Source organism: Myzus persicae, unplaced genomic scaffold (assembly GCF_001856785.1).
Source record: "Myzus persicae strain clone G006 unplaced genomic scaffold, MPER_G0061.0, whole genome shotgun sequence".
NCBI classification, from domain to species: domain Eukaryota; kingdom Metazoa; phylum Arthropoda; class Insecta; order Hemiptera; family Aphididae; genus Myzus; species Myzus persicae.
Genome location: NW_019103697.1, coordinates 264,612 through 284,926, shown reverse-complemented (window position 1 = coordinate 284,926; position 20,315 = coordinate 264,612). Strand labels below are relative to the sequence as shown.

Genomic DNA, 20,315 nt, shown 5'->3' with positions numbered 1-20,315 from the left:
AAAAAAAAAAAAAAAAAAAAAAAAAAAAAAAAAAAAAAAAAAAAAAAAAGCGCAATTTGGAAGAGCTAAGACGGCCTTAGTCTGCATTACAGTAAGTTTTGAATACACCTCGCATTGATTAAATCTCTGTAATGTACTTATGCGTTTAATTTGAATTCAATGATAAATCATCGCATACGAAAAACGATTCTTAGCAAAGACGGTATGTAAGCCTATATTACCTAGAGTACCTTTATAATGTTATGCCGTTATGATAAATTATTTATTTTGGTATTATAATAGTAATTTATTTTACTATTTGTAATATGGTAGCTTGAATTAAATTTTACAAAAACATCCGTTATTATCATATTATTAATAATTAATTATTTTAATAGTAGGTTTATTTTTATTTAATATTTATATTAGGGATATATAATGTTGTTATTGACTTTTGAGTCAATAATTAATACTAACTTACCGTATAAGGTATAACGGCGTGAATAGATATGTGGTACAAATAAAATACCCAATAGTCGCATAGTGCATACCATAAAATTATTCTAAATGTTATGAAAAAGTCGCTCATTGTGTTTGAGTAAATAAAATACAATAGTATAATATAGATAAAAGTTTCAAATCTCCACAAACTGCTTGTAAAAAAAAAAGTGCTTATGTATTTTTAATATTCTTCAATAGCTATAATAACAAATTATTGACACTGTAGAAATATTTCACAATCACCGATAAAAATCCACTTTCTTACAAATTTACAGTTCTACATATGACGTATAGAAAAGTCTAATGAACACATTTGGTGAAAATTTCAAGTCCCTACATTTTTCAATAAGAAAATGATTTTGTCGACAACTTTGTAAAAATCACCATTTTCTGAAAAAATTCTTGGAATTTTAAAAAAGGGCCTCCAGCGACACAACAAAAAATACAAGTATCATTGTTAAATCAATACAAATAGTTGCTCGATTGCTCCGTTAAGAATCTAAAAATTATTGAAAAACGGAAATATTTAAGCAAGAGGTACTCGTCAAAATTGATTTTTTTGCTTGTAATTTTAAAATAAGTAAGTACTCAAATACCCATTCTTTATAACCTAACCAAATATGTATAACAGCGGTTCTTAACCTTTTGTAGAACACGGATCCCCGATGAAATATTTTTAGAAATCGCAGACTCCCCCCTCCCCTTCTACCAATTTTTTGCGAATACCTTTTTTTGTAATAATGCACTCATGTCACGTATTAACTTATGTTAGGTGGTAAGGCTGCCGCAGACCCCCAGGGGGCCGCGGACCACAGGTTAAGAACCGCTGATATATAATATAGCATTATTAAGACATGGCCTAATTTCCTAAATATGACTCTTATTCAGCTAAGAATATATAAATATTTATCATTTTTGAATTTTAATTTTTTTTTTCAATAGATCAACATAAGTTTTTTATTTGTAAGTTGTTTTATAAGAGTTTGAGATATACTTTATTACAAAATTCGTGAATTCAACAAACATTTGGAAATAATTTTGTGGTTAAACATTTTTATTCTATTGACAATAGAAAGGATAATAGACATTTGAATTTCAAATTTTGATGAAATCGAATACACTTGATGAGTATCGATTTTTTCTTTAACTTTTTAATTATTTTATTGGAATTCAATATACTTAATCATAGGAAATGTTCATCATTAGTAATTAAATACGTAAAATATTATAATTTTTAAAATAGTTGAACTGTTTTTAACTTTTTAAGCTATTTAATAACACACTCATCAAAAACCTACACACACCGTTCTACTATACGTCGGTAACTTATGACTCATAAAGTCATAAATAACAGTTAGTATTTTATGAAATATTATTAAAAAATAAATTAGTTAAGCTTACTATATTATAGTATTGTACTAATATGAAAATAAATAACATGGATATTTCTTGTAAACATTTAAAAAAAAAATAAGTATTGTAATGGTGAAAAGTGTTTTACAATAATTATTTATAATAATAAAAAGTACCTGTTCAACGCAATGCTCTTGCTATTTAACCACGCGGTGAAAAAATAAGATTTTATTATTATGTAATTTATTTAAGTAACAGCGAACGTAAAAAAATAGGTTAAGAACGGTTTTAATACAAATAATTAATCAAGCATCATTTTGTCATTTTTTTACAAATTTTACCGAATATTTCGAATGCATGACTGCATATTAAGTGCATTGTGGATGCATTTTTCAATTTATTAGTAGCCGTTCAAACAGCTGTCCACCTGTTCATAAACAATCGTCAATCGTCAACCACTTCCCACTTGACGTATTTGAAACGAGCTCCACCTACTCAAACACGTTATCAGCTACCACGCCGATTGTGGTTCAGTGGTTATCGTAATATCGTTATTCGTTAAACTTAATTAGACGACATTAATTTAAATAGCCGTAGTCCATAAGGTAGTCGTGACTATAGACATGACAATAATACTTATTAATATGTCTGGTTGCAAGTTGTGACTTGTGGGCTGTGGCGCTGTGGTCAGTGGTCTATTGGCTAAGACCAAAACACCGAAGTCCCGTACTCCCTTCTACGAGGATATCACACCACGTTGATAACTGATCTTGGTAAATACTGACTACTGAGTATAAAATAATATGTATAATATTTATTATGTTACTGGGCGTGACCGCGTGGGACTTGGAGAGAAATTATTATTCAAAATTATGAAATATGACAAAAGGAGACTAGACTGTTGTGTCAAGCGTTTTGAATTTTCCATTGTTACTGAATTTCACACAACACATTCTCATACTGTTCATACCTACTGTTAATGATCAAAGCGTTTTGAGAACCCATAATATAAAGACAAAGTTTAAAAACACACGATTATTCCCTAGCTGCATTATATCATACAACACCAAAACCTAAAAGATTAACATCAAATAATCCATACGAGTATACGATTGTAAATAAGATTTGTATTTTACTTTTTCAACAGTTTTTAATTCGTCCACCATCTCTGGTCAGGTTTGAATAACATCCTTCTCAAAAATAAATAATAAATTCGAATGTAACATATAACTGTTAAATGTTTATCATGGCCATTTTCGTGACCTTAAAACCACCCAATAATCAAATATTATTGACTATTTGAATTTTAAAGTAATAAACTAAGTTTCTACCCGTTAAAATTAATCATTTCAATTATCACTTACAAAGTAGTTGTTATTGTAGTATTGTTAAATTGTGTCAAACATTTCCAGTGATGTACTGAAGCAAATCGTAAGATAAAAATTTAAAACTATTTAATGCCACATAAACACAATCAAATCATAATTAGGAAACTTACTCATTATTATTTATTATACAAGTTTATATTATAATTTTATTCATAATCATAAAGTCATTTAATTTATTAATAAGTGATACGTTATCAATCCAGCACAAAACAGATAATATAGCTAATTGATAACTTAGGAGGACGCTATACCCGCATGTGTAGTTGTCTCCGTCTTACAAGTTACAAGAGCTTAATATATTATTAAATTTTACGTTCAGCAGATCACGTTTAGCTCAGTTACCTTAAATTCTTAAAAATTAGTGTGAATTGACCTCTTATTAAAATTAAAGGTAAGATTATTACGGAGGGCTTCTCGTAGGCTTTTTATTATATTTTAATTTTAAAATGTTATGAGTATTTTAAGTTGTACAAACAATTTATAATTTTTAAATACTCATAACTCTCTTTAAAACTAAAATATAATAAAAAGCCTATGAGAAGCCCTCCGTAATAATCTCACCTTTAATTTTAATAAGAGGTCAATTCACACTTATTTTTAAGCTAACTGAGCCAAACGTGATCTGCTGAACGTAAAATTTGATATGTTACGCTCTTGTAAGACAGAGACAATATATGCGGGTATAGCGTCCTCTTAATTATTATTTATTTTGTCCTAGACTCGTAGGTATAGGTATAAATTATACCTACCTAGTAACTTATAAATATTATAACAACTTAACGTCTAAAGTCGTAGGATAAATTATTGTAATGTATTACAATAACGATGGACTTTTAAGTTTTAAATATTTATTTGTATTTCGAATCTTATAGAACCACGACTGTGTGAAAAATATCTGTAGTCTGTGTTTTTTTCCCAACATGCAGTCCACAGCCGACTATAATAACTGTTTTTAATTATTTAGGATGTATATTTCATGTATTAACCCAGAATTCAGTGTTTTGTTCATATTTTAATAACATAAATATATAATAGAACAAAATTAATGTCATTATACAGTTGTTCAATTAAATAATGACAGACATACCTTAAACAATGATGGTCAAAGTTTTAAGAAACTTAAAAAATAAAATAGTAATATTTAGTAATTTTTTTTTTTAATTATAAACTGCTACCGAATTGTTTGTTCATGCCTTGTGTTCTACTGTAGGTAGTTGATAAATATATGTTAAGAAATAAGAATCACAAGGTTTTACCTTATTATAACTACTTGATTTACTAGAGACTAGAGAGACTATAACATTATAAAATAAATTCTTGAGTCCAAGCATGTGACAAATAATTAAGTATTTATCGTAACCTATGACTGAGAAAAATGATAGTTATTTAATTTCCTAGTAACAATGAAACTTCTAATGTACAATATTACACTTAATGTCTTTAAGGTAGAGTTCAACACTTTAAATAGGTACATCATAAATAATAATAATAGATTCATATAAATTTAATTACAATTAAAATATTGTTAATAACCGTTTCTGTTAGTCAGTTTAATCATTGTAGTTTTTTTATATAAACCATCTACGATTTATTCTATTCAAGACTTAAGTACTTTATTGCACACACATTTGACGTTCGCTTATACAGCTGTAACTGAATTCTAAATAGCTCTATAGCAGTATAGCCTACAGTTATCTATAATTATTTTGCTGATTTCTAGAACTATTTAACTAAAATAACTAATCCGGTTTATCGCCTATTCAGACACGGGACACCCACTCATCCACTAAATTTATTTATTACATGTGATCCACAAAATATATTCACTTTGAGCCTTTACTGATCTTGTATTCCTGTTTGTGTTCTTTTCAGGCCCGGATAGAGCCAGCAAGTTACCGAGTTGAACTCGGTGGGCCGCTTAACATTTAAGCCGGCTTAGTAGTTTATTTATTGTTTATCTATGTCAACTGCTTAATATAATATGTATAATTTAATATAATGAAATAATAATCTCATTGAAAAATGGGCAATTAACTTTTTTAGGGCCAGTTAAAATCGTAGAACTCAGTGGGATTGATACCTTGCCTATCCGGAGCTGGTTCTTTTTACTAGCAAATAAATGTAAAACACAAAATTCAATGTAAACTTTATAAATATTAATTTCTACAAAAATTAATTCATAACACTACACTAAATATCGAAAACAAGTTAGATAAGTTAAAATAAACATTACAATGCTTGTTTAGATAAAATTCACGAATTTGTTCACATACAAAATAAACTAATAGGGTGGTGGTTGCAAGCCATATGGATGTCCTTGTTGGGTTTGTTGGGGATTTTGCATCTGTCTTTGCATGTGATGCTGTTGCTGTTGTTGTTGCTGTTGCTGCTGCTGCTGCTGTTGTTGTTGCTGCTGTTGTTGCATAGCCATTATATGTCGAATACGCTGTTGACTAAATTGCTAAAACATAAAAATAAAATATTTTTACACTGCCTTACTTACTAAATTAATTGAATGAATTAGGCAAATATTTACATTACAGAATTTAACTTTATTCACAATATTTACCTGATGGTATTGAGAATGTGGTGCTTGTTGATTTGGACCAGTTGGACGAGTGTATGGAGGTGCTGGATTCTGCGGGCCACTCATTGGATTCATTGGCACGTTTTGATTCTATTAGTTTTGATCATTGATAGAAAATTTTATTTAAAAACTTACATCAAAATTTATAGCATTTATAAAATAATTTTTTTAAAAAACTAAAATGTTACTTAAAAAAATTATTATTTGAAATACATACATTTAGAAACTATTAAATTAATATCAAAAGTTACCTTAACTCTACGAAGTATGAGTTAAATAACTACCTATGTGAAAATTATGTAAATATGAACTCAAGTTTTTTTCTGTTATGGATACTAAACTTTATTCTGAATAAGATTACATCATTTTCATACACATCAATAAATCATATTTAAATTCTGACTTTAGGAAAAAAAATACTAAGGAAAAAAGAACAAACTTATAAATAATAATGTAAGCCACACATTTTGAATAGTGAAAAAGCATTCTATAAATTCTATTTTTTTCTTGTAGTCCATATGATTATATTTAAATAGATAAAATAATAATAGGCGGAAATAAATTAGTTACAAAGAAAGAGTGATTTCTACACATAACTATATTCATTATTATTTAAGTATATTATGCATTAAGCATTTATTAAAACCATTGTATTTTTGATTTAATTTATGATTTTTATAATAGTAAAATTTAGAACAAATAGCATTTGGAAAACAATAATATACAAAAGGTCTTTACCATCCCCTTGAGCCCACTTAAGAATAATAATTGCTATTTTAGGTATGTTTTAATGTTTTTTTTTTAAATTTAGTAAGTAACCCCAATTTCAGGATTTGTTCAACATAATTTTAGTGAATACCAATAAGTCTATTGATAATTTATCTAGTGACTAGAGTGAATATGTTTATATTTATAAAATGTATTTATACTAAAATATGGTTTACTTAATCCTATGAAGGAGTTTATGCCGGAAATAGTAAAGTACCTATTGAACTTATTGTACTATATTTGTACTTCAATTATTAATTGTTAAATTAAAATAATTTTTTTAGCTGGGAATGTTCAACCAATTGAATAAATTGTTCACTAGTTGTAAAAAATAAGTTCATAAAAACTGACCCTTTAGTGACTGAAGCTTAGTCAATACTATGCATAACACTCCAGAATTTCAAGATAAAGTCATGGATATTATGATATTAAATTTTAAAAAAAAACCTAACTTCTGAAACCAATCTAATAGAGATGTTTAGACAATATATTATTTATAATAGAAAACAGGTTAGAAACCCTTTTGGAAATATTTTTCAAATTTCATAACTATATACCTTGCATATATTAATAACATGAAAACTTAGTGGGCAAAAATATTATAATTAGTTTTATAGTTCAGTAATTTATGTTTTATAAAATATGCATTTTGAATTTCATAATTGTATCATTTTATTAATTACTATCATTTATCATCAAAATTAATAAATCATTGTAAATTTGTTCATTTTTTCTTGGTTTTTTTTTCGGTTGTTCTTATTTCCCTGTTCTTTTTTTTTTTGTTTGTTTTTTTCCCTGTTCTTTTTCTTGGTCTTTTTATATAGATTACCTTAAATACTATAAGAATAATGTTATCCATCAATTTATGTTAGTTGCTATTTTAATTGGGAGCATATAATATTGAACAATACAGTTCCAATCATTTAATAAACTCATTCTATATAATTTTTGTATAGATTGTACAAATAACATTTTAGAGGTAAATTGGAGAATGGTGAAACCATATTGAATAAATACAAAATATTAATGCTTAATCTTCTAAAACTTACTTGCATGTATGGAGGTCTCATTCCAGGTTGTTGTCCTACATAACCTCCATAGTTTTGATTCATACCTGATAAATACAATGTTTAAGACTTCATTTCATAATGTATTTATTTATAGACTTACTTTGTTGCATATTGGAATACATTTGTGTTGGTTGCTGTGTTGGGTACATTTGTGGAGTGTTTTGTTGAGGAGGCTGAATTGGTACATTATTTTGTCCTCTCCTAATGACACAAATTAAATATAAAATTAAAGGAAAATAACTCTACTCTTGATCATCAATTGAATAATAATTTACCTTATAAACTGTTGTCTAGGCATAGGTTGGAAATTCGGATTCATATTTGGTTGCTGTCCTGTTTGACCCATGTATTGGTTAGTAGGCAACCGCATACGAAGCATATGACTCAATGCTTGTTTAGAAGTATTTCCTGGACGATCAAATCTTGTTCCAGGACCTGGGACAGGTGTTGGCGGCACTTGTTGAGGATAAAAGTTAGGACCACCTTGTGGTGCTTGCTGTCCATAACTACCCCACTGAGGATTTTGAGCCGGAGTTGGCCCAGGAGCAGGTCCAGGAACTGGAACTGGCCCAGCACCAGGAACCGGACCCGGACCTGGTTGCATTGGAAACATACCTCCACTATAGCCCATATGCTGACCCTGTGTATTCTTTCATAAATATACAAAATTAATAAGGATGGATTTCGAACATAAGGAAAAGTGTCAGATTACTAATTCTTTTAGTAATAATTATGTAGAATAATTAAAAGTTACCAAACTTTAGTATACATTTTCTTAGTATAAATGAAAACATTAAAATTAGAGGTGGGTATTTTATGAATTAATTAAGGAAAAACTATGCCCTAAAAATTATTTAAAAAGCTATTATAAGTTATAAAATTGTTCATAGAATATTTATATATGTATAAGTTTTATAAACAAATAACTAATGTTACTATTGAACTATTGCACATAAAAACAAATCATTCTACATTGGGTAGTATTATAAAAGAATGTAAAATTGTATGTAATTATTAAATATTAATTATGTAGCTACCTGCATTTGTGGATGCATTTGAGGACCAGGTCCCATTTGAGCATTAGGAGTCATAGGTGACATAGGTGGAGGTTGTTGTTGTTGTTTCTTACGTCTAGGATTAGTTGGTCCTCCTTGAGCTTTCATATTACGTTTCACACCTCTACCTGGTGATTCAGGTACTGAGGATGGTGTATCTGGACGTCCTGGTCCTGAACCCATGTTCATCCCAGAACCAACTCCTTTGATCTGATTACAATAAACACAAGGACACTACTTTACAAATGAATGTACTATTCTTTTCAATTTCCCGGAAAAAATGTGAACTTAAAAGCCCCCGTTTAATAGAAATTAAAACACTTTGTCGTAAATCAAATATAAAATAAACAAATAATAATAAATTATAATATCAAAATACAAACTGATCACCAAATTAATTATTCATTCATATGTATTAAATATTTTTATTAAAACATCAATAAAGAATATTTAAATAATATAAGAAGATGTCAGAGCACTACTTGTTTTCTATCTCTGGCCAACATAACCAAAACACATATAAGCGGAATCATTTTTTTTATGTTTTTGAATATCTTAGAGTAAAATCACCCATTATAAAATCATTAAAGAATAATATTTTTGAGGGAATGTCATATTGATTTGTCTAAATATTGTTTAAAAACAATTTAACCATCATTTAAATTTATAAACATTTTATTTTTATTTTGAAAGTCGAATACAAAGTTAAATAATAATAAAATATAATATCGATATGTCATACCCTTAAAAATATTATCCTCTATGATTGTTCTAGTAGGTGAATTTACTCAAAGGTTACTCAAAAATCATGAAATACCTTAATGATTTTAATTTAAAGTGTTTTATCTACGTTGCGCAAGAGTCTGAGAGAAAAAAACAATATTGCACTGACATATTCTTAAATAAGAATAGATTAAAAATTAGTACTTACAGGTTTTTCTTGGGGAGGTTCTAAATCCTCGGGAGGTAAAGGCAAAGGTTCTAAGAAATATGATGCAGACTTTACTAGTGAATGTGTATGGAACTTTAGCATCCTGTGGTTTTCTTCATACCATAACGGTTTTCGTTCAACTCGCACAGCACTAAACCACGACCATGACAATGGAGCTGGATTTTTATGTCCTTCAAGTAGATCCCAAGCACTTACACGCTGCTTGTCACATACTTTCAAACCTTGTTTGTCATTAGAATCTAAACCTGTTGAAATCTTATTCCCTTTGATATCAGTGCCAATTTGTTCACAAGTAATGATTTCACATTGCTGTTTACCCAAAGGCAAAAGCTGTCTAACTTGTGAAATTGACAAAGAGTGTTTTTCTCCAACTTCCTAAAAACAACATTAGTATGAATAATGTTGATGTTAATTTTCTAAAATATTTTACTTTTTTTAGTTTTTTTATTAAATTTTGATAGTGTTTTCGATTTTCTTCTCCTTTTTCAGTTTGAGAGTCAGATACAAGAGTTGAATGAATTAAAGTAGCCAACATATCTATTACTGTGTTAAACAATTTCCTACAAAATAATATTCAATATTATTATTGGATTAAGGTATTCTTTCATTTTTTTAACAAACATCTTACGTGTTATTAGTTAAATCTATCACTGAATATGTAACAAGCTGCACAAAAAGAACTGCCCAATCTATTGTCAAAGCAGTACTTCGCTGAATTGTATCAAACATGCCACCTACTAAACTGAATCTTAATGCAAGTGAGTCTTGTGCGGCATCAACTTCTTTATTGCTAGCACATCCTTCTTGAATTCCAAGACGTTCCTATTAATCATAATAATACATAAAGAATATTGTCCAGAAGTTCATTTATTGATTTGTTTTACCTCTTTTGACAATACTAAGTACTGAGACAACTGATTATGTACGGATGAAAGCAAATTTTCGCGTTGATCATCTTGTCCTTTAAGGCAACTGAGTACTAATGACAAAAATGGCTGGTGATAAGCCAAAATAGCTGGTGGCGGAGGTACAGAATTAGTGTTTTGAGAAGGTCGAGGGTGCGGTGGAGTGCCTTTATTACTACTTCGACTACTACTACCACCCCCACTTACACCATGAGTAGTAATTGGAGTAACATTACCAGAATTTGTACCACCCAGTCCAATCATATTTCCACTCTCTAATACTTGACCTTAAACCAATAGCAATGCAAAATTAGACTCAAAGAAAAAAGTTAATAACAATATATTATAGTTAAAATATATTTGTTAATTGTATATCAACTTTTAAATTTTGAGTAAATATTTACCAGCCACTTTCAACACCCTTCCTTGAACTGCACTAGGCAACTTTGAAATAAGTGGTGCTAATAACCACATTGAATGAGTTTTTTTAATGCTTTCACTTCTAAAACAGTTTTAAAAATAAATAAAAGTAAATATCATTAAGTATATATTGAACATATTTTTTACAATAAATATTCAATAGTAGTATGGTAGTTGTTTGTTATTACTAATAATTATAATCAACCATCACAATTCATAATTATAATATATGTATAGTATACACAATTAATTAAATATAAGTACATAAAAATTTCAAAATTACTTTAAGTTTAGACTAAAAAATTAAGTTATATCTTTGATTAAATATTTCATTAGAAAACAAAATCACTATATAAAAACAACTACATTTTTCAGCAACAATGTATAGCATCCCACTTTTTGATTCAGCTAAACTACTAAATTAAAACTTATTTTGATAATTTAAATCAATGAGTCTTAAATGTTTAACAAAAACTTCTTGTTCATCAAAACATTCAAACACCATCCACTCTATACTAAGTTCAACATGGATACTAAAAGATATTAATTACAATGTCCTTTTCTAGCATCAAGTATAATGCACATTATTTTTAAAAACTATTTGATTATTTGTTACATTATACAGATTATTAAATTGTATTGCAATAGTAGTTTAAAAATATATGAAAAAAAATAAAACGTAAGGTCTGATTTCAAATAATACAAATTATTAAATAATTACTTATTCTGGGTACTCAGGTTGTGTTGGAACATATCTATAGCTGCTTTAGCAACTATATCCAGCCATTGATTTAAATCTGGAGAATTTGGTGAAAATTGCTTAAACATAAGTTGCATTTCTAACCAAGACATTCTAAGGGTCCATTGATCAGAATTCTAAAAAAAACAAATGATAATCATTATGAATTAATAAGTACTAAACACAAATCATTTAATTTCCTAAACATTATGAGAAAATTAATCATTACCTCTAAAATGTTAGTAATTATTGTCCTCGAATCTAAAGAAATATCAGATCCACTTGCTGTTTCTGGATAACATATCATATGCAAAAGTCTTTGAGCCTAATCATTAATTAAAAAAATTATTTTTATTTTGGAAAGTTAATAATAGTTTAAAAAAATATTATTTCCATACTTGTTTAGAAGAAAGCATACTGTCCAAAAGCATATCTTGATGGCATAATTCTTCAGGATTTTGAAGACAACGTTCCAACACCCACTCTTGACTACATATTTCTCTTAACACAAATTGTGCCAAGTCAGATAAGCCAGGAGCCTGAGTGTCAGCATTTCCTAGGCTACAAACATTTTTTTTAAAATTATAATTAAGGAATAATATTATAATAATAAAATAATACCCTCCTAATTCCATCAGTAAATGATCAGCTGAACCACCAAGAATATCAGATGTGCCTAAAATATGGCTAATTGACAATTCACTGGGCATTTTGCTTGTGCCACCAGGAGTGCTAACTTGGCTTGATGGAGATTTTTTTATTGATTGATTGGGGCGTTGAGCTGTAGCATCGCCGACTACTATAATAGCTTTTAATACAGCTAACAAGGGACCAACTCTTATATTATTATGAGCTGCAGCTAATAAATGTCTATCACAACTTTGTTTAATGCTGCAGCTAGAATTTGAGTTTGATATAGGGTTTGGTGATGTACCTAAAATACATGTTGCATAAAAATTATTCACTTTAAATATTCAAGTCTTGATTTTTATTTTTATGAATCAACATACCAACTGAATAAAGACTAGGTTGTGGCACTTCAGTAGTTTTAAAAAGGCGTAACAATAAATGACATGTAAGTCTAGCCGATGCTTCTGCCTCTGGATCTGTATCTGCAGCTCCATGTCCTTTTAAATTTATAAAATAAATAATATGGTACAATTTAATTAAGATAAAGATAGTGTTAGATTAAAATATTTCAATTAAAAGTTTTACCTTCATTACTGACTGTCAAAAGGGATGGTAAAGCTACATGTACTACAAAGTCTTCCAAGGAAAAACAATGGCGAGCTAAAAATCAATGATTTCATATTCAATAAATAATTAATTTTTAATGTTCTTCTATTGTAGACACATTAAATCCTAAAAATTAAACGAGATTTATGATATTTACCAACAAGAATAGATGTAAATAATGCTAATGAATTGTGAACAGTGATATCATTCATATCCACACGTGATAAGACTTCTCCAAAAATAATAGGATTATTTGAAGAACAACACAAAGCCATCAATACTCCTGTACAAATATTAATATTTAAAAATTATTTTTTATAATAGTGAATTGAAATAAAATTGACAATAAATAATCATTTATTATTGTTACCTAGCCATTCAGATGCTAATGAACTACATGATGCTGTTAATTCTGCACTAAGTATAGCCAAATCATTTAAACGTTCAATATCTGAAGTTTCAGTTGCAACAGCTATTACCACATTACATACTAAACTGTATCTATTACTTTGAGATTCGTTTAGTTGCCTATACCAACCAGGATCAATTTTACCTATAAAAATAACCATGTATTAGATTACCTTTGTATTAATAGTATAAGCACAAATAACACCTACATCCTCTTCTATAGGTCATTATCAAATCATTCATGTAACTAGAGTTCCAATTTCCGTGTGTCATAGTAGATGGTTGAAGATTTGCATGGAGCGTCTGTCGTATTTTTGTGTACAAAGTATTAAATGGTTCAGCCCCAGGTAGGCGACCTTTTAAAAGAGGCGCAGCAGATATGTATAAATCATACAAATGAGAAAGAACACAACGTTCAACACTTGAACAATCTGCAGGATTTGATACATGTTTAACTACACGGTATAGATTTTCAAAAGCACCAACTACTTGTTCTTGATTTACTAAAAATAGAATACATAATGATAATAATAATATATATTTTCACTTCACATTATTTAGTTTTGAAATAACATAATATATAATAATACAAAAATAAAACTTTATTCTTACATAAAAGGCAACAATGATATCTACGCAAAACTCCAACAATATAGAGAACTAAGGATGTTGTATAAATTCGTACTAATGATGACCCTTTAGCAGCCAATTGTGCTTCAACGTCTGGTATATCCATTAAAATCTATTTACATACAAATAACAAATATTTAAATTAAAAAGTTTTAAATTTTCATAACTTCTACAAATAAATATAATATTAAGATATTACTCAAAAATATAGAGTAAATATTAGATAAACAATTCTGATACACAAATTGAATGCCCATAATTCTGAAGTTGTAATTAAATTATTTAGTATAAGTACAACATAAATTTAAGCTTAAATATGCTAGTTAATAATAAAATGTTTTGCTAAAATTAAATAATTCTATGAAATTATGAACACAGTATATTTTATAAATGTTTAATTAGAAGCTTTGTTTACCTGAATACAGACATCAAGAAGTGAATTGACATTTAACGCTAACTCCATAAGATCAAACAAAAAAGCTACATGTTCTTGAACTGGGAGATAATTTGAGTTACCTATTATAAATTTTAATAAAAATATATTTTATTTCATAATCACAAATTAAATAAACACATCAGTTTTAAAAAATGTGTAAATGATTATTATTACCAGTAGCAAATGCATTTATTGCTTCAAGTACATTAAGACTGCATTGCCAAGTCACAACATGTTGGTCGAAATATGATAAGTTTTGAACACGAGCTGTAGTTGCTTCAAAGTTGAATTCATTTCTTGAATGTTTCTTAACTTTTCCACCTATTATTGAAGTTACACAATTTAAAATTACATATTTTTTATCCTAATTTAAAAATAATATTTACCTTCAGCTATATCAATACTGAATTTCTTACTAAATAATTTACAAATATCTTTACTAATACGCTTTATAGTGTGTCTTGCATCATCTCTCATTTTACCAAAACCATACAACAATACATGCCTTTGATTGCAATCATGGCTTGTAGTTTCTTCATCCTAGTAGTTAAAAAAAATGTATTTATTGTTAATAAATAATTATTTTATTAAATTGCTTGGTATATTTACCAATGGTAAAGGAAAATGTGTTGCATATAATAAATGTCGAGATGGTCGGCATTTATACATATTGTCACTTGTGTTTGTCGTTGGATCATTTGACTCCAATCCTCCAATTGATGAACCAGCAAATGGTTCAACTTTTGGAGAATCAGGTGCATCCTTTAACATTAAAAAAAAAATATATTTGTTAGGAGTATATTTTGTAAAAATATATAAAATGATTGATTAACAATACCATTGAATTCTGTTGTTCCTCTTTGATATGCTGAAGTAATTTATCGAGATCATCGTCTATTTTACTATCATCATAATCCATATGTCGATTATGATGTTCCTAAAAATTAAATTAAACTTAAAAGATAGTCATGTTTAAGACGACAAAAAAATAGGTATATATTTTATTTTTAACTTAAACTATAGCAATCATAACTGCATCAGTATTATTATATAATAATACCTCAATAAATTATTATCCACAATTAGTCATACTTACTGGAACATTTGGTTTTAAATCAAAAAGATTATCATCTTCCATGTGAACTTGTGCTTGAGATGGTCCTGCACCTGAAGGAGTATCTGCTGGTTTATTACTTCCTGGTTGACACATTCCTAAAATGAATTAAATAAATTTTATTAATGTTTAACACATCCGATGAGTTTAAATATTACCAATATTATTGGTTGATTGCAAATCCCCTCTTGATATTAATGTACACATATACGCATCATGTGAAAACACATCATTTCGTATAAGTTCAGTAAACACATGTACTAAATTAGTGAATGTTGTGCGACTTGTACTTGTATTTTCTAAATTAATTACAACATGAGTTTAAAATTCTTTGATATCTTATAAATTTAATTCATACCAAGAACTGGTGCATCATGATCAAGAAAATGCATTAAAAGTGGTTGAAAAAGTGGAAGAGTGGCTGGTGTTGAAACAATAGAATCTTTATCTTCACTAGGACCACTGGGTACAACTTCTACAGATGAATCACTTTCGCGGCCAGTGATTTCAGCTTGGCGTTTGTCTAATAATCTAGCCACAGCCATTCCACGATGTTCTCCTCGTCTTAAACTACTTAAAGCCCATTCACATAACACTTTCACAACAATTTGATCTTGTTCAACATTCTAATCAGTTAAGTAATATTAGTACAATAAGTGCAATACATAAAATAAATATTTAATACTATATTTACATATTCGGATCTATTATCTTTCAAAGTTTCATTTTCTGTAGACATAGAAATGTTCCCAAGAAGTGGATTAGAATTGTCTTTAGAATTTGGTGGTAAAAAAATTTTATTATAAAGTGTATCTAAAGAATTATTTTGATCAATTCGTTCGAAACTGTGACGGTCTAATGCATCCAAAACATTTAAAATTTTTATTGTTTTTGCTCCTAAACAGTTGAAAAAAAATTTAATCAAACATACATTTAAAAATAATTATTTGTAAATAATAAATATAAATATTTTATAATGTACCTATTGATGACTTATGAAATTTATCCAAGCACCATCTACCTTCTGCTGCTTGACTTCTTATTTGAACAATTTCTTCAGCCTGTTTAAGTTGTTTTCTAAAGATAAAATTAAAATATTTAAAATACATGTCATAATTTCAGTAATCGATAGTAAAATAAAATTTAATATTTTTCAAAAATGCTCATCATGATATTAACAAAGCTAAATCTAAATATTTATATTTTCTAATAAAACTGGTATAAATCAGTTCAAATAAATAATCAAATACAATTTAATTATTTTTCATATTTTTTTGTTTTTCACTAATATATTTACATAAATATATATTATATATCTTGAATTACCTAAATTAAAACCAATACATATTTTTAATTACCTTAATAGAATATTATTTGTTCTCTGAGGCATTGGTAAGACTACTGGTGAACAAGGAAGATAATCTAGAGGAGATCCATTTAGAACAGATGGAAGTTTTCCACCACCTGAATGATTCCATATAAGGGAAGTAGGACATTCTAATAAAATTACCTAAAAAAAAATAATAATAATAATTATAAAATTACTGTGAAAACTGAAAAGTATAGTTTTTGTTTAATAATTACGTACTTGAATTATACAGCTAAGAGGAAGTAAAATATCTCTATGATGGGGACAAGACATCATATCATTTAAGGTAGACGCAGCATTAGTAGCACTAGAAGTATTGCTAAAATTGATTTTTATTAAAATTGTATATAAATTGTACTATATGCTAGTATTATACCTTGGAACACTATTATTTGAAGCTCCTTTTGAAGTAGGACTCTGTGGTGGATTCAAGTCAATTACTGAGTTGCATATTGTATTTAATTTACGAGAACAAAAATAAACTAATTTCCGACTGAGAAGTTCAGATTGACAAAATTCTGAACAATACTGTAAAGCTAAAGGACTTAATACTTTCAATAAACCATCTTCACTGTTAGATGAAGATTTATAACGTTCAAGCATATCTAATATCCATTGAAGAACCTCTTGCCGATCTAGTAGTCCTTCCTAAAATACAATAATATATTCATAAAAAGTATCATAAAATAGCATGCACACAATTTACCTGATACATGTACTTGATGAGACTAGTACAATAATTCCATTGTTTAAGCGAAACTTTTTGCTCTTCGCTCATTGACAAATAATGTGATGAACTCATTGACATATTTGCATTTTGATAATAATCTTGAAGTTTAGTTAGTTGTTCCTTAGTAAACTTAAGTAATGTACTCGTCCACTCTAAATTTATTATCATGCACTATTGTTATAAGATCAAAGATTTATAGCTAAATAAAAGTTACGTACCAAGTGTAGGATCGGGCAGTTGACGTTTAGATTTTATTTTTGCTTCAGATACAGCAATTGTATATGCAGAACTTAATTTTATAAACCATGTAGCACGAATTAATGGGACATTATACTCACATAATAACATAAATATTTCTTCTTTCTTGTTGAAATTGGGCGCCTACAAAATTTACAAAGTCTCACAATGATATCAAGAATATAAGTCAAACAGAATTGAATGTCTATATACATGTTTTATAAAAATCATACATTTTATAATACAATTAAGCTTATAGGGTAGGTACCTATATTTTATAAAGTACTTTAAAATGTAGAAATGTTTTTCTATAAACTTGAAGTTGTAAATAAATCTATACATTTTTTTTAATTTGTAAAATTGTAATACACATAAGACACTTGCCTTTTTAGAAAGTATATTTAACGGTTTAAATCCAGCTAAATCTTTAAACCAAGCTTCAACTGTAGTCTTAGATCGGGCAGTAGCAGGCCAAAAATTATCTTTTGGATTTATTTGTAACCTTTTACGTCCCGTATCTACTAGTGTATTAAGTTCTTCTTTTTTATTAATAATTGCATTGAAGAATGCACCAATTTTGGATGCTGTGATGTTATAATTGCGAGCTGTTCCATGTTGATGTTCATCTGATATAGTAAGTGATGTAGTGAACCCATGTTTTACATTAACCGTTGTTAATTCATCCTAACATCATAGGAAATTAAATATTACTAATTTAAGACCGTTCTTATTGCTTATTATAAATAAAAAGACTCACCTCTTTTTGTTTTGGTTCTTGTGGATAAACATCAGGTGGACCAAGACGAGGCCTTTTTAATGGACGCTTCTCATATGAGAATCCCATAATGTATGCTTATAACGTCATAAACACATCATTGTCTATACTACCTAAGCTAGGTACTATTAAATTTTAATACCACAAACATCGAGAAACAATATTAACCTACATAATACTTTATTCGTTACTAAATACTACTAGATTATCAGAACAAATATAAATGAAACATTTACCAATATATTGGATTAATAATATTTTTAAAAACTCAAATAGAAACACACACAACAATAAATAAAAATTTCATAACTAAAACAAAAATTTACAGAAACAAAATCATTTCATAAATAATAATTCAATAATATTGTTTACAATTACAGTTTACGGTATTTTGTTATTATGATAAAGTAAACGTAAAGGTGCAGTCTGGTGTAGAGTGTACATACTAATAAGTTTATATGTACACCCCATACAAGCATATATAAGTATACAATATATTACATGACGAAGTAAGACATCTTATCAAATACGGATATGGTATCAATGGTGAATGGTCACCTAGATCCCAACGCAACTAGATCCCCATACACTAAAATGACACAACCATATCCAATGTTGTAAAAATTTAAACATTTTAAACTTCAAACGCTCATAAATTTAATTTAACTTCCCGGTAGACACTATAAATGTAGAAAAAACTTATGAGAAATCGTGTAATAAATTTTCAACCCTTGGCTATAAAATTTTAAAAATTTTAAGCTATAAAATTATTTGTAAATTTTGAATGATTTAAATTGTCAACATTTGAAATTAAATGCTTATAAAAAAATCGTGATCATGTATTTTTTAATGTTTTTCAACTGGTGTTATAAATATTATCAGGAGCCTTGTATTCAATTTTCAAGCTTTTTGACTCAACAAATAAAATGTCAATGACAATTATAGAAGAAAAAAATAAAAAAAATTGAAAATTAAAAATGTCCGTTAATAGCTCAAAACATTTTGAAAATTGTGTCCATCATATGAATTGATAATATAAACATTTGGTGTACATTTTAAGTATCTGCAGTTATTAGTTTTAATAGTTTTTGAATAACAACAAAATAAGAAAATAACTATATGAGAAATGGAGTATCTAATGTTGTAAAGATTTGAACTACAAATGCTCATAAATTTAATTTTGACTTACGGCCCACGGGTAGACATTTTTTTGATAAAGATAGACAAGCTAATAAGAAACCTTGTATTAAATTTTTAAATCTTAGGTATGAAAAGAAATTTTTTTAGGAATTTAAAAAATAAAATAATTTGTAAATTTTCGTGATTTTTACGTATTTTGTCGAAATTTGAAATTCAGCTCATAAAAAATTGTTGTAGACTTACGCTCATAGGCGTTACTAGACCCTTTTGGCGGGGGGGGGGGAGAACATGTTTTAACTGTTTATATTACTAAATTAGTCAACCTTTTTAGGCTAGTACCTATTAGGTATAATATAGGTATTATATTTCCTATTGAAAATAAAATATAACATGAACTTAATTCAGAACAATTATTGTTGTATCTTAATTGTACTTGAAAAGAATAACATGAATTTATTCATTTATTTAATTATCTTATAACTCCTTGCGTTCTTGATCATTGGTCACCTAAATTATTTAATAC

At 27.9% G+C, this 20,315-nt stretch overlaps 2 protein-coding genes across 3 annotated transcripts in view; both read right to left on the bottom strand.

The window, feature by feature from the left end:
• LOC111035061 (RING finger protein B-like) overlaps positions 1-3,355 on the bottom strand; it is a 37,151-nt gene extending 33,796 nt beyond the window's left edge. For both annotated transcript variants that reach the window (XM_022316563.1, XM_022316562.1), the window contains exon 1: positions 3,198-3,355. The gene's annotated coding sequence lies outside the window, so the exon portion shown is untranslated. The remainder of the gene's footprint in view (positions 1-3,197) is intronic.
• Positions 3,356-5,502: 2,147 nt separating this feature from the next.
• Positions 5,503-18,721, bottom strand: LOC111035060 (mediator of RNA polymerase II transcription subunit 12). The gene is made up of 38 exons (XM_022316560.1): positions 18,635-18,721; positions 18,262-18,561; positions 17,859-18,021; positions 17,617-17,792; positions 17,287-17,558; positions 17,130-17,229; positions 16,900-17,051; positions 16,524-16,618; positions 16,236-16,438; positions 15,900-16,167; positions 15,700-15,840; positions 15,524-15,639; positions 15,266-15,364; positions 15,037-15,189; positions 14,814-14,967; positions 14,602-14,748; positions 14,407-14,507; positions 13,974-14,103; positions 13,571-13,864; positions 13,324-13,506; positions 13,111-13,236; positions 12,933-13,007; positions 12,728-12,844; positions 12,339-12,651; positions 12,116-12,278; positions 11,947-12,042; positions 11,700-11,854; positions 10,963-11,060; positions 10,538-10,845; positions 10,282-10,475; positions 10,084-10,213; positions 9,633-10,028; positions 8,684-8,935; positions 7,922-8,295; positions 7,747-7,847; positions 7,626-7,690; positions 5,791-5,898; positions 5,503-5,682 (listed from the first exon to the last, which is right to left on the bottom strand). The coding sequence occupies exons 1-38, from the start codon at positions 18,719-18,721 to the stop codon at positions 5,503-5,505; spliced, it is 6,585 nt and encodes a 2,194-aa protein (XP_022172252.1).
• Positions 18,722-20,315: the final 1,594 nt, after the last annotated feature.